Source organism: Taudactylus pleione, unplaced genomic scaffold, assembly GCF_031769625.1.
Source record: "Taudactylus pleione unplaced genomic scaffold, aTauple2 ptg000155l, whole genome shotgun sequence".
Taxonomy (NCBI): Eukaryota; Metazoa; Chordata; class Amphibia; order Anura; family Myobatrachidae; genus Taudactylus; species Taudactylus pleione.
In genome coordinates this window covers 4,937,849-4,952,361 of record NW_028284557.1, presented here as the reverse complement: position 1 = coordinate 4,952,361, position 14,513 = coordinate 4,937,849, and the positions used below count along the sequence as shown (strand labels likewise).

The 14,513-nt window shown below is 40.7% G+C and overlaps 1 protein-coding gene across 1 annotated transcript in view; it reads left to right on the top strand.

The window, feature by feature from the left end:
* MED1 (mediator complex subunit 1) overlaps window positions 1-14,513 on the top strand; it is a 77,052-nt gene that overhangs the window by 16,134 nt on the left and 46,405 nt on the right. The window contains exon 2 of the mRNA XM_088474617.1: window positions 13,284-13,383. Coding sequence (XP_088330743.1) covers window positions 13,297-13,383 — 87 coding nt within the window. The 5' untranslated portion in view covers window positions 13,284-13,296. The remainder of the gene's footprint in view (window positions 1-13,283; window positions 13,384-14,513) is intronic.

Genomic DNA, 14,513 nt, shown 5'->3' with positions numbered 1-14,513 from the left:
TTTCATAGACCCCAAGGTGAGGGGGGCATCATCCGCCGTGTTGCTCTGCTGCAAAGAGATAGGGGGGGGGAGTAGTCAAAAGGCGCACTGAGTGCAGATAGCTGTTTAGTGCTCTTATCTTCCGCTGAACCAGCTTTGGAGTTTTGTGATGATGGAGAAGGTTTTAAAAAAACTTACAAGAGGAACAGCTGGAGGAGGTTTCTGACGTTTAGGTGCCATGAATAGGTCGGACAGCAGTCAAATAAAAAGGAAAGGAACTGGTGATGATTAGCAGCAAATATATCAGAATCGATGCAGAATTTGGTGCAATTTATATATCATTAAAATATCATATCATGAGGCAGCGATGGGGGTCAGCAGCATATCTAAAGTAAGAACATTTTCCAGCTAGCCAGACCAAAGGAAGAATATATATGATGGTAGAGTGGGGGCCGTTGGACTGCTAGAGGTGGACGTGCCCGCACTTCACAACACCTTTTTACTGGGCCGGAATGGTCACTGTGAGTATTATAGTCAGGTACCCCTTTGGAGTTGCCCCACTAATGTTGAGGAGGTAACTCCAATATACTTCAACAATAGGGACTTGTGGACCAGAAATAGTACACCCACTGAGTAAGTGGATAATATAGAGGAAGGGTACCTTGTGGAGTAGGGGTCCGGAGTCTCCAATGGCAGTCTGCCTTATAGGAAAGATAGCAGGGCAGCTGGCCGCCGCCTGGAAGGGAGGTAGGTAAAACTGCACTGTAGTACAGCAGGACCGCTCAGAGCAGCTTCTCCCGTGCTCGCACTCACTAGCGGGTGGTTGAGGGTGAGCGATGGGGTGTCAGGCAGTAGGAGAGATGTGAGGGTCTCGAGTATCACAGAACCAGGTTGCGACCTCTGTGTTTTCCGGCTGTCTGCGGCGGCGTCTTGGCATACTCGAGGTCCCGGTGTTAAGGGAAGGGCAGGCTGCCAGCTGCAGGAACTAGAAAACTCGTTCCCCGGTTCCGCAACTCATGCCCTCCCGCTTGCAGCAATAGAGCAGGGTGTGGAGCGGTCACCAGGGGTCCCGGGAACCACAATATGGCCGGTAAATTAGGGGGCCAAACCGAAGCTCCACTTATGTGCGACTGTTGTCTAGGCTTGCCAAGCCACAACCCTTAATTCATTTTTTATGTATTAGTAAATGTGTGATTTAGCCCCAGAAACAAAACATTGATGTTGATATATTTTAAATCGATTAAAATCAACCTTTAGTAAATATACCCCTGGCTATTTAATCTCAGCAGGTTGTTGTACCAGTTGTGTGCTTGAAGCAGGGGTTTAGACTAAAGGCCCCCATACATCAGAGATGGATTGCAGCAATCGTGCAATTTGCAATCGATTGTGTATAAAAATCTGCAATGTATGGGCTTCACAGATCACAAATTGCAACCAAAAAGTGATTGGAATTGTTAAATCTGATTGTCCAACATGTTGGATTTCACAGATGGATTGGGGCTGTAGATTGCTAGTGTATGGCCATGATCAGCAGATTTGCAGACCGTTACCAGTAAATTGATGGGCCTTTCAAGATTGTCCGATTTGTGTTTTCTGCAATCGATCTGCAAATCACTGAAAAAGATCTGTAATGTATGGGCGCAGATTGCTCGATTGGGAAATCCTAAGATCGGGCAATAAATCTTCAAATTGTTCAATTGTGGTTTTCAGATTGCTGATGTATGGGGGCCTTGAGAGGGACATTCAATTAATAATTACACGAGCAGCTCTGGGAAATGCTATTCAATGAAATATTGTAACATGTTCCCCGTGTGATAGACCAGAGGTTAACACGTGCTAACACACTGATTTAATGTAAACTGGGGTTTCCTCGGCCGTTGACTCCTCCACGGGTGCCTTTTCTCTCTGATGTTTCGCCCTGAAGCAGTGAGGAAATTTGTCCTGTGTGGATTAATACTAGTTTGGTGACTACACATCAGAACATCCACTTAGGGGAAGATCTTTGGGTGCAATCACATTGTTAACGAGGAGTATGGCTAGACTGGTTCAAGCTGAGTGGAAGGTGGTAACTCAAAAAACTTGTTAGAACAGTGGTATGCAGAAGAACATCTTTGAACGCAAAGCACTCCGAACCTCCAAAGTGGATTGACTACAGCAGCAGAAGACCGCACTCCTGCTAGCTAAGAACAGGAAATGGAGGCTGCAGTGAGCAAATTTTATTTTGTGCTGTGCCATTCAGGACGTAGGATCAGGTCTTGATGTGGTGGAACAGGAGATTTTCAGCATGAATGTGCTGCTGCAAATGTTTTCAGCACCTTGTTGAACCTATTACAAATAGTTCAGACTGTTCTGGCAACAGGGGGGTCCTACCCACTACTAGAAAGATGTACATAATAAAGTGACCAGTGTGTATGGAAGACTTGTCCAATTTAGGAGATTGCAGATGAAGACTAAAATGTGCTGATTAATAGTGGTGTTAATGGAGAAGCTCAGCTCCATGCCTTTGGCTTATCTTTTTATTTATATGCCACCATAATTTCCCACTATGGGGAGGTATCCAATTAGCCCCGAAGTCAGACCGACGTCGGCACTTATCATCAGGTCCCGAAAAATAATCCACGATAAATGCCGTTTTTTTCACCTTAAAAAAGGCGAAAACACATAGGTCTGCGAGCTTATCGCGAACCCTCTGTGTTTTCGTGAGCTATATCCTATTATATCGTTCAAAATAATAGTATAGGGTGAAAAAACACATCGGCGAAAAACGGGGATCAATTAGCGCCCCAACAATGTACCAGTTGGATACCGCTCTAAGACTCATAATTGTGAATAATACAGTAATAAAACAAGACTGGGAATGTGTCTATAATTAGATGGTTCTGAGATTTCATGTGTATGTTGTTTTTGTACATGCGATTTTGTTTTATTTTTTTTTATCTGTTCTGGTCGCTATGACTTAATGTGATCTACCTAATAAAATATATTTAAAAAAAAAAAAAAAAAGACGGCTTGAGAAAAGGTACTTGCTGTAAAAGGTAACTTTTTGCACCCACTAACACAACTTTTAAAAATCATCCTGAATGTCTTAATTATTGACTTATAGAAATATAGCGCCCCAACAATGTACCAGTTGGATACCGCTCTAAGACTCATAATTGTGAATAATACAGTAATAAAACAAGACTGGGAATGTGTCTATAATTAGATGGTTCTGAGATTTCATGTGTATGTTGTTTTTGTACATGCGATTTTGTTTTATTTTTTTTTATCTGTTCTGGTCGCTATGACTTAATGTGATCTACCTAATAAAATATATTTAAAAAAAAAAAGACGGCTTGAGAAAAGGTACTTGCTGTAAAAGGTAACTTTTTGCACCCACTAACACAACTTTTAAAAATCATCCTGAATGTCTTAATTATTGACTTATAGAAATATAGCATAATGTATACCTCATACTATTATTGTGAAAACTACTTACACACATTTATTTCATATAAATTATTTTTATGTATCTCTTAAATTGAGCTAGAATATGGAATTTTGTTTTGTAGGTTTTATTACAGTAACAGGTCCATTTTGCATTAATACTGTCAGAATAGGGTTCTAGCACATATTGTGCTTCTGGTGGCAAATTGTTGGATATTCATTAATTTGATGCTTGATATTGGATTTGTGACACATTGTTACTATGGATCCTAATCTGAAGAGTTACAATTTAGATGGTAATGCATTACTTTGATGTACTTCCCTCTATTCAGTGTAAACATTGTAACTCAATGTTATTTAGCTGCATTTCATCTCTCCCTGCTTTCCAAGTCCAAGTAGCATTTCAGACCTGGTAGGTATTGCAAATGGTTGTTATATACCTTCCAAAATGCCCATAATTGCTATAGGTTTTGTATTGTCATATTATGGGCTGTATTCAATTAGTCTCGCATAGGCGAGAGTTTCGCCTGCCTGACTTTTGGCCGCCTTCGCGTGTTTTGGACGAAAGAACTTTTCATGCGCGCTCCCGATTTACTCCTTATTCAATTGCCAAACAATCGAAAACGGGACCCGGTGAATGTGAAACAGGCGAAAAGTGCAGGATGTATTGGGGGAATTAGCGTTCCCGCTAGGCTGTTTTAGCGCTGAGTAGACCTGCAGGTTCTGTCCACTCCTGCGGGTCGCAGTGTCCTGTAGGAGGGTAAGACGGCTGTGCAGAGGTCACCGCCGGTGAATGGATGCCAGGCGCCTGGCATCCATTCACAGTGACCGCAGCGCTTGGGGGCTGCTCGGCATGTCCGTAAGTGCCGGACACATCTCCAAGAGTGACGAAAAGGGGACGTGTCATAAAGACACACCCCCTTTTCGGGCACGCGCAGAGGTACCCTTTCTCTAGGTCCGGCACTCTGCCTAGGGAATCACTCTCTGTACCCCAGAAAAAGATGGGCTGACTTCGGAAATCATTATAGTAGTTTAGTATTAGCCCTAATTGAACTAGTTATGGTACTTAAGTGGTGGTAATTGCTTGCTATTAGCGTCTTGGTAAAAGTGGTGAAGAATAGCACAAAGCAGTATTTTTTTTTGAGCAAATAAATAGTTCCATCAAATTTGGGGTGCTTGGAAAATGGGTACTACCATATTTAAATGTCTCTTTAAGTGAAGTTTTAAAAAAATTAAATGCCTCCGTCATACAAGCACCTGCAATCCCAAAAACACATGGCCCCTTCTTAGAGCAGCCCCAGAAGCTTATATCGCTAGATTTTTAAGTTGTCTCCCCACTTTTTAAATTTTAGCCCCAAATTTCAAAGGCATTTTTTGGGGTGTTCCTGGAGGAATTTTTTTTTTTTTTTTGGGGGTGAATTGTCCATTGGGTGGGGGGCGTACCAAGGGTTTTGAGTGGTTTCACAACATCTGCACCCCAATTTTTAGATTTTGACACTTTTTTTCACCCGCTATTCTGTGGTGAAAAAAGATCGCCTATTTCAGTGCTTTGACTTTTTCGCATAGGCGAAAACTGAATGGAATTGAATACGGAGAAAGAAAAAACAGGCAAAATTTTCGCAAAAAAAAAGGCAAAAATGGCTTTTCTCTCAGAATTGAATACGGCCCTATGTAGTACAAACACTGAGGGAAAAAGAAGTTACAGTGCCTGATTTATTTATTTAGCATGAAAAAAAAAAAAAATACTGTAACAAATATTTCCAGATTTTTTATTTTTTTTTAATTTAGTCCTGCCACATTTTCATATGCATTGTGGTACCGAACATTAAACTAATACAAAAGATATATATATATATATATATACATACATACACATACACATACACATAAAATTCTTTATGAAGTGATTGTAATGTAACTGGATATTGTATTTTATGACAGCTGATTTAAGTGTACACTTAAACAAATACTATATTTGGGATAGTCTGTATTAAGGGGACAAAAACACAGCAACAGAGGTGGCTTCTTCTAAAGAAGCATCTTTACTTGCTTTATGTTTTGGAAATGAAGTTTACTTTACTAAAATGAAACAAGACTGGGTATATTAACACACACGACATGTGGATAAAAAGTCCCTGTTTGCAATTTGTAGGTAGAGGAGTTAGATACATAAGGTTAAGTGCTGCAGTCTACTGTAATATAATGGTTCATCTGCTGTGGCAAACGCAGGATTTCGAAAGGGGGGTTTCCAAATGCTTGATTTTAGAGTGAGTGTGGCAAGTCCATGAAGAGGGTATAAATAGCACTTAACCAGCTTTAATATGCGCCATACAAAGTGTAATGTGTGTCATAATTCCAGGATATACAGGACCAGCGATCACAGTAAGCCCTTACATGTGGCAGTAGGGCAATCCTGCCTGAGTGGATTGTTTTTATTTCAGTTGTGGGCACCATTCCAGAGCATTGGAGAAAGTCCAGGAGTCTGGGGGAGCAGCAGAAGAACCCAGCACTGCCCTGGACATATGACATAGTGTTCGCGTTATGTACTGGATAGTATATTATTATACAGTAATAATAACTGACGCTGTTGTTGATCTATAGCAGTGCACCCCTAACAGTGCATGTTTTCTAGATCTCCTAGTTGGTGCACAGGTGCATTTATTACTGGCTGACACATGTTAAAAGATACACAGGTGGTGCTAATTATTACATTTGTGATACTGAGAATAAAGGCCCCCATACATCAGAGATTGATTGCAGCAATCGTGCAATTTGCAATCGATTGTGTATAAAAATCTTTCCCTTTTTCAATCGATTGCAGAATTGCCACAATCGATTGAAAAAGGGAAAGATTTTTATACACAATCGATTGCAAATTGCACGATTGCTACAATCAATCTCTGATGTATGGGGGCCTTTACATGCAGCACAAGTGAAATTCTATTATATTGCTATATCTATTTTGGTCATGGTGTTTGCTGGGGAAGGGGGTTTCCAGGCAACCAGAAACCCCCCTGTGTTTGCCTATGATCTGTTTGCCATTTGGAAAGTGCTTACCGTGGTTATATGGTCTAGTCCTAGCAAAGTTGGAGGGTTGTTTCAGTTTGGAAGAGCTATATATGTAAGATTTCAGTAAATTGTTTATTAGAGTGGTAATCTGGTAGAATAGTATGAAAGAGGAAATACTTGAGGGCTAAAGGAAGGTGTTCTTGGATGAATGAGAAGTCCTATAACCAGCAATGGGTGCATGTAATGAGTGCCTGAGAGGCATAGATCTTTTGCAGAGTGAAAAGGCGAGTTGGACAATATTTGAAACAAGGCCACAGATGAGATGTATGCTTGTGCTTTTAAGTTAATTGCATTCTGTGGGCTCCATTCAATTCAGCACAATGCTGTATAGCCGCGGAAGGGAACTCCCTTTGGTATTCAATTCAGCGCGCTGTTTGGTCTGACAGTTGCCAGTTAACCTGGGTGCATAGTCGCGAAAACCGGCATTCTCCGGCTAAAGTGCCGGCGGCAAGGCTGTTAGCGCCATGCTAAGCCAGAAAAGCCTTGCGATCTGAACTTTTGTCGGATCTCTCCTCGCACCATCAGGGGGTTGCGAGAAGAAATCTTTTATTCGTACCAAACAGCACGCTGAATTGAACGGCTCCAGGAGCTCCCTCCCGGGACTATTCAGCATCGTGCTGAATTGAATCGAGTCCTATGCTTGTAAAAGTATTTATATTCTGTAAAATACAGGCAACCAATGTAGGGGCCGATGAGGGTTTGCATTAGAAGAATGTTTTTGCAGTGCCATGGTGAGAGATGTGAGCAATAAAGGATAAGTTCTGAGCAAAAGATGACACCTAAGCAGTGCACTTGAGGGTTAGGGTTTATTGCTATGATCTCACATATATTCTATTGGCTGGTTGGCTCCTTTCTGCCCACTTCACTTTGCTTATGACTGCTTTCTCTTATCCTCCTCACTTATTACCACCTTCTACTGTCGTTTCCCAACACCTAACCAGACTTCCTCCTAGCCTTCAAACGTGTACTTAAAGCTTGTTTCTTAACAGTCAATAGATAGACATTAAAAAGGTCGACAATGTTTAGATAGACAATAGATGGTAGACAGGTAATAGGTCAACAGGGACAAAAGGTGAACACAGAAAAGGTCAATGTGGATGAAGGTTGACAGGTATAAAAGCTTGACACATGTTTTGTTAGGGTTAGGCACTAGGAGGAAGGGTTAGGGTTTGGAACCAAGGGGAGGGTTAGGATGAAGATTAGGGTTAGAAAACTAAAATATTTTCAATTTTTGTATCAACCCTTTGACCCTGTGAACCTTTTCTGCGTTGACCTTGCATCTGTTGTCTATCTAGACATTGTCGGTCTTATTTCTGTCCCTCCTACAACACCTTCTACTAATCTCTAGCCTCTGCTTTCCCCAACTCCTCACCCTCTTTGTGGCCAGCATAGCCCCATTAAAATGAGCTTTTGCGAGCATGTTCCTCTCCCCTCTATATTCTCTATAATTACAGTATATAACCTGAGCACTCTTATTTGTGCATACTATGGGCCATATTCAATTAGAAGGGAAAAGCCATTTCCGTGGATCGGGACTTTTCGCGCGGTCGGAACTTATCTCCAAATTGTATTCCAGACAGTTTTCGCCTACGCGGAAAGCCAATGCAATGTAATAGGTGAAAAAGACTTGCCTAAGAATTGCATGGAGAAAATAAGTGCAACATTTTTATTTTGGGGTGCAAACGTGGGGAAACCACTCGGAACCCTTGAGACAGGCCCCTAAAGGACAACTGTGTCAAAAAATCCGGGGGAAAAACAACACCCCAAAAAAGTACTTTTATTATGGGGGCGAAAAAGTACAAAGTGGGGGGACAACTATTAAAACTAGTGAAATAGACTTCTTGGGGTGCTGTAAGGAGGGGCCAAGTGTGTTTGGGATTGCAGGTGCAAGTATGAGAGTGGTTTTTCAAATTTTTTAAAAGTTCTCTTTTAGAGAGAAAAAAAGATGCTAGCTCCCATTTTCAAGTACCCCAAATTTGACAGGACTACTTATTTTCACCACAAAATGCTGCTGTATGCCATTCTTCACCACTTTTACAAGGATGCTAATAACAAGGATTTTAAACAACTTCAGTACCCCAAATAGTTTTATTAGGGCTATTGGAACACTTCTACATTGATCCCCAATGTTAGTGCATCTTTTTTTGGGGGGGGGGGGTTCAGACTGATTTCCCCTATTCTGGCAGTACTTTCCGCCTGTTCTGCATTTGCCGCATTGAATGGAGCACAAACCAGGGACGCGCACGATAAGTTTTCGTGTCCGAAACACGCAATGTAGCGAAAAGTTGGGCAGGCGGAATTTCGCCGCCACAAAACTAATTGAATACCGCCCCATTATATGTAAAGTTATGTTCTGTACCTTTTTGGTGCAAATGCAAATGCATTTTGGGCCTGATTCTGAATTACATATAATGTGTTAAAAATTCGGGACACACCCAGTGATCGGAACTATAATCCCATATTCAGTTTTATGTTTCTATGCGATTGAATCAACAGTAATCACTAGTAATGGCTCTTACATCGACCCCATGCTTGGTGCAGAAGATGTGACTAGAAATGGCACACACAATCCATACTCTCATCTCATATTAGATTGCAACTCTGGCTGCATGGCCATGTGACACTTCTCTTACGTGCCATCACCCCATTGCCACCTAGCAACGCCCATTCCGCTGTTGTGAGAAGCAACTGTAATTCATGTCATTCGTTGCGTATGTTTGCTAAAAAAATCATGAGATGCGGCTGCATTCGAACTTGCATATGACTCAGAATCAGGCAAGTTTGTTGAATGTTTGACCCCTATGTACAGTCAGGTCCATAAATATTGGGACATTGACAGAATTTTCAGATTTTGGCCTCTATTCACCACCACAATGGTTTTGAAATGAAACAAACAAGATGTGCATTAACTGCAGACTTTCAGATTTAATTTGAGGGTAATTACATCCAAATCGGGTGAACGGTGTAGGAATTACAACAGTTTCAATATGTGCCTCCCACTTTTTAAGGGGCCAAAAGTAATGGGACTATCAACTGAAAAGCTATTTCATGGACAGGTGTGGGCTATTCCCTCGTTATTTCATTATCAATTAAGCAGGTAAAAGGTCTGGAGTTGATTCTAGGTATGACATTTGCATTTGGAATCAGTTGCTGTCAACTCTCAATTTGAGATCCAAAGAGCTGTCACTATCAGTGAAGCAAGCCATCATTAGGCTGAAAAATCAAAACAAACCCATCAGAGAGATAGCAAAAACGTTAGGTGTGGCCAAATCAACTGTTTGGAACATTCTTAAAAAGAAAGAAAGCATCGGAGAGCTCAGCAACACCAAAAGACCCGGAAGACCACGGAAAACAACTGTGGTGGATGACAAAAAAATTATTTCCCTGGTGAAGAAAAATCCCTTCACAACAGTTGACCAAATCAAGAACACTCTCCAGGAGGTAGGTGTATATGTGTCAAAGTCAACAATCAAGAGAAGACTTCACAAGAGTGAATATAGAGGGTTCACCACAAGATGCAAACCATTGGTGAGCCACAAAGACAGGAAGACCAGATTAGAGTTTACCACACAACATCTAAAAAAGCCATTACAGTTCTGGAACAACATCCTATTGACAGATGAGACAAAGATCAACTTGTACCAGAGTGAAGAGAAGAGTATGCAGAAGGAAAGGAACTGCTCATGATCCAAAATATACCACCTCATCATTGAAGCATGGTGTCATGGCGTGGGCATGTATGGCTGCCAATGGAGCTGGTTCCCTTGTATTTATTGATGATGTGACTGCTGACAAAAGCAGCAGAATGAATTCTGAAATGTTTCGGGCAATATTATATGCTCATATTCAGTCAAATGCTTCAGAAATCATTGGACGGCGCTTCACAGTGCAGATGGACAATGACCCGAAGCATACTGCAAAAGCAACCAAAGAGTTTTTTAAGGTTAAAAAGTGGAATGTTATGCAATGGCCAATTCAATCCCCTGACCTGTATCCGATTGAGCATGCATTTTACTTGATGAAGACAAAACTGAAGGGAAAATGCCCCAAGAACAAGCAGGAACTGAAGACCTTTGCAGTAGAGGCCTGGCAGAGCATCACCAGGGATGAAACCCAGCGTCTGGTGATGTCTATGCGTTCCAGACTTCAGGCTGTAATTGCCTGCAAAGGATTTGCAACAAAGTATTAAAAAGTGAAAGTTAGATTTAGGATTGTTTAGTTTGTCCCATTACTTTTGGCCCCTTAAAAAATGGGAGGCACATATAGAAACCGTTGTAATTCCTACACCGTTCACCTGATTTGGATGTAATTACCCTCAAATTAAATCTGAAAGTCTGCAGTTAAATCACATCTTGATTGTTTCATTTCAAAGCCATTGTGGTGGTGAATAGAGGCCAAAATATGAAAATTCTGTCCGGGTCCCAATATTTATGGACCTGACTGTATATCGCTGCAGAACCCTTGTGGTACTGTATGAATAAAAGATAATGATTAGCTCCGTTTTAGAAAGATTGAGACTGTTTGACATGGCACAGCTTTTTCTTTCATCCACCAGAGAGAAATAAGTGTATTTCCCACTTTGCAATCCTTGAGCGTGACTCAATACAATGCGATGTTGAATAGGCCCTTGAAGGAGCTTCCGGAGCTATTCAAATCAGCGCGCTAAGTCGGAGAATGCTGTTTCTTGCAACTTAACCTGTTTTCCGGCTTAGTGCGGCTGTTAGCGCCGCGCTAAGCCGGAAAACAGCCGCGCGACTGGCCCTTTTTGTCGGATTTCTCCTCGCATCCCAGGAGGGTGCGAAAAGAAATCCTTTAGTCTGCCCAAACATCGCGTTGAATTGAATAGCTTCGGCATCTCCCTCATGGGGCTATTCAACATCGCATTGAATTGCATCGCACCCCTTGTACCGTACCTTTAGTCTGAACTGAAATAATTGATTCCAATACTACCTTTGGACAGTAGATGGCAGTCGTACAAACAAAATGCACAGCCTATTTCTGTCTAGAATGAATTACTGTCTTTTCTTTTTTTTTTTAAATGTTTTAAATTATTATGAATGATCTGTCTGCCACAGTGTCCTAGTTAAGGTGTTTTTCATCACAAGACGAAAAAATAAATAAACAGTCATATCAAGGGTCATTGTAATTGTGTAATATAAGACTTTATGGGGGGAATTCAAATGTTCTGGCGCGATAGCCGCCTGCATTTCTGCTTGGACCCTCCTGAGGTGGTGAGCAGAAATGTGTAATGTCCTGGTTTTGGGAGCCCAAACTGCCATTTGGGCACTCTAACCAGGTCTTTAGACGGGTATAGCCGCTTTACGTGGCTAAACCTGTCTCTTTGGGTGCAACATGTGCGATAAAGCATTGGCGTCCAAAACAATTGAATATCGTCCTCCGATCTCCCATCACTTTAGACGGGGGCTAGGGCACAATAAAACAATTGAATCACCCCCTATATGTATGTATTTGATGATCAGTGTGCCACATTAACTTTACAACCATATTAGGGGGCGATTCAGTTGTTTGTAGCTCCCGTCTAAAGTGACTGGGAGCTATTTAAATGTTGCGCGACTAGCCTTGCGCTGGTCGCGACATCTGCATTCTCGCTCCCTAATGCACAGGATTAGCTGAGTTAAACAGCTTCTTTCGTGCCAAGTGCCGGGCACTCACAACGGATTGTACTCTCACCAACCAGCGTAAGTGCATCATCAGGGCTGGTCACCCAAAACAATTGAGTAGCGCCTGGTCACTTTAGACGGCAGCAATAAACAATTCATTCTCACCCTTACATTTTTAAAGATCTTTGCTTGTAAGTAACACAAAGAACAATAGTAGTCTATTTGCAAATGGTCTTGTATATCAGTCTAAAGGTGCGTATCCAATACACGATAGTGGAACATCCTCATCCTGTGCAGTGGATAATGTGCCTACACTGAATGATATGTCGTGCAGTGCAGGTACCCTCCCTCATCCCTGAACATGTCTGCATGTTCATGTGATGACAGATGTCTACAACGACCAGAGGGAGTGCGCATTGCTGTTCGTTTCCGGCATATTCACTGCACGATTAATTAACGATTGAACGATAACAATGTCGTAATCATTCAATTGCTCATTTTTCTCGTGTAGCGGATTTGCGCCTTAACCTGATCCAGAGCTAGTACAGCATTGTCTAAGAATGTGAAACTATCCACTTACCTAATCTCTCTAAGATCTGAGTTTGGAGCCATAATGATACACATTTTTAAAGAGTTTCAACAAAATTACCTACTATGCCTGTAGTTGCTAAGTAAAACATGGCAAATGTATTAAATAAATGTAATTTCCCTTTTAGTTGTAAATGTTATTTATTAAATCCTGTAATGTCACAAAGGGGGAATTACATTCCTGACTCAATGTGATGGAACAGCACAGTGCATCCGCTGGTGAGTATGGGTTATGAGGGAAAACCTGTGATGTCTGCACTACCGTAATTCCCCTATAAGTGCAAGGTGGCATTTCCCGCAGAACTGAATTCTCCCAATGTGTATACCTTTCTTCCTTTAGATTATATTAGTGTGTTATGGTCCTCAGGTGTGGTAGAGAAGATTTTTAAGGAGCCTTTCTTCAGAAGTTGACCAACAACATTCATGACAGTACAGCCTGTAAATTGATTAGAGTTTGGTGCCAACATAGGGCAGATCAAAACAAATAGGTGAATTTGTAGGCTGCCCTCATTAATACTGCTTCAGTCCAAACATTGTCTGTCTCCACTAAGTTTATGCAAAAGAACACAAAATGGTAGTCATAAAATATTTCTTTTGTAGGATCCCAGCCAAAATGAGTTCCCTCTTGGAACGTCTTCATGCCAAGTACAATCAGAACCGACCATGGCCCGAAACAATCAAGTTGGTGAGGCAAATCATGGTAAGACCTTTTACAAAAAAGAAAAAGGAATCCGTTATAGATAGCGTACACTCATCCCTTCCATACAAGTATTTATTTAAAAGTGGATATACTTTAATAATTAGCTTTAAATTCAGATATCTCAAACTATATAATAAGTATAATCATAGGCATATGTTGCACCTTTACTTAAATAAACATGAGCCCTATAGTAGGGCTAAATGAAGTGAAATATCAAGAATTTTTATTTTAAAGATAGTTTAGTGTGATGAAAAGTGAAAAGAATGTGAATAAAGAATATAAGATCAATTGCTGTGTGCTGTCATTATTTATATATAATAAAGATGCTAATCCTTTAAAGTGCTTGTGCTACGTAGCATATACTATGCATTATCTGACCCAATATATAGTCTTTGTTAGCCACTTTGTACCGGAATATAGGACCTGACTCTGTATCTCTAATAGATAGCAGTGATTTAATGCAGATTTTTAAACCGCTAAACATACTTACTACTACGGCATATATGCAGTTGCATTTCCATGTTTGCAACAGAGATTAAAATAACATTTGAGACGCTGAATCTTCAGGTCCTATGCTCTGGTACAAAGTGGTTAACAATAAAGACTAAATATAGGGTCAGATAATGCATAGCATATGCTACGTAGAACAAGTACTTTAAATGAGATTTTCAGGACACTATACTATCTTTTCCCCCCCAAAAAAATTCTCGATATGTCACTTCATATACTCAGGGCTCATGTTTATTTAAGGAAAGGAGCAACATATGCCTATTATTATACTTATTGTCTAACAGAATATTTTAAAAAAATAAATAAATTTTCTTTTTTTGTGTGTAAAAGGGATGAGTGCACCCGATCTCTAACTGATTCTTTTTTTTTTTTTTTGTAATTGTATTTTATATTTTAAATCGGTGGGTAGCACTAAGTTATTGCATTATACAAGTACTTTGTTGAATCATGATACTGAATTCCTCCAGAAATTTCATAATTGTGTTATTCTGGTGCGGGAATCCTTCCATTTGATAAATCATGGTAAGAGGTATTTTTACTAAAGGGAAAGGTTTTAGAAGTGGAGTTGTTGCCCATAGCAACCAATCAGATTCTACGTAACAATTATCTAGCACCTTCTA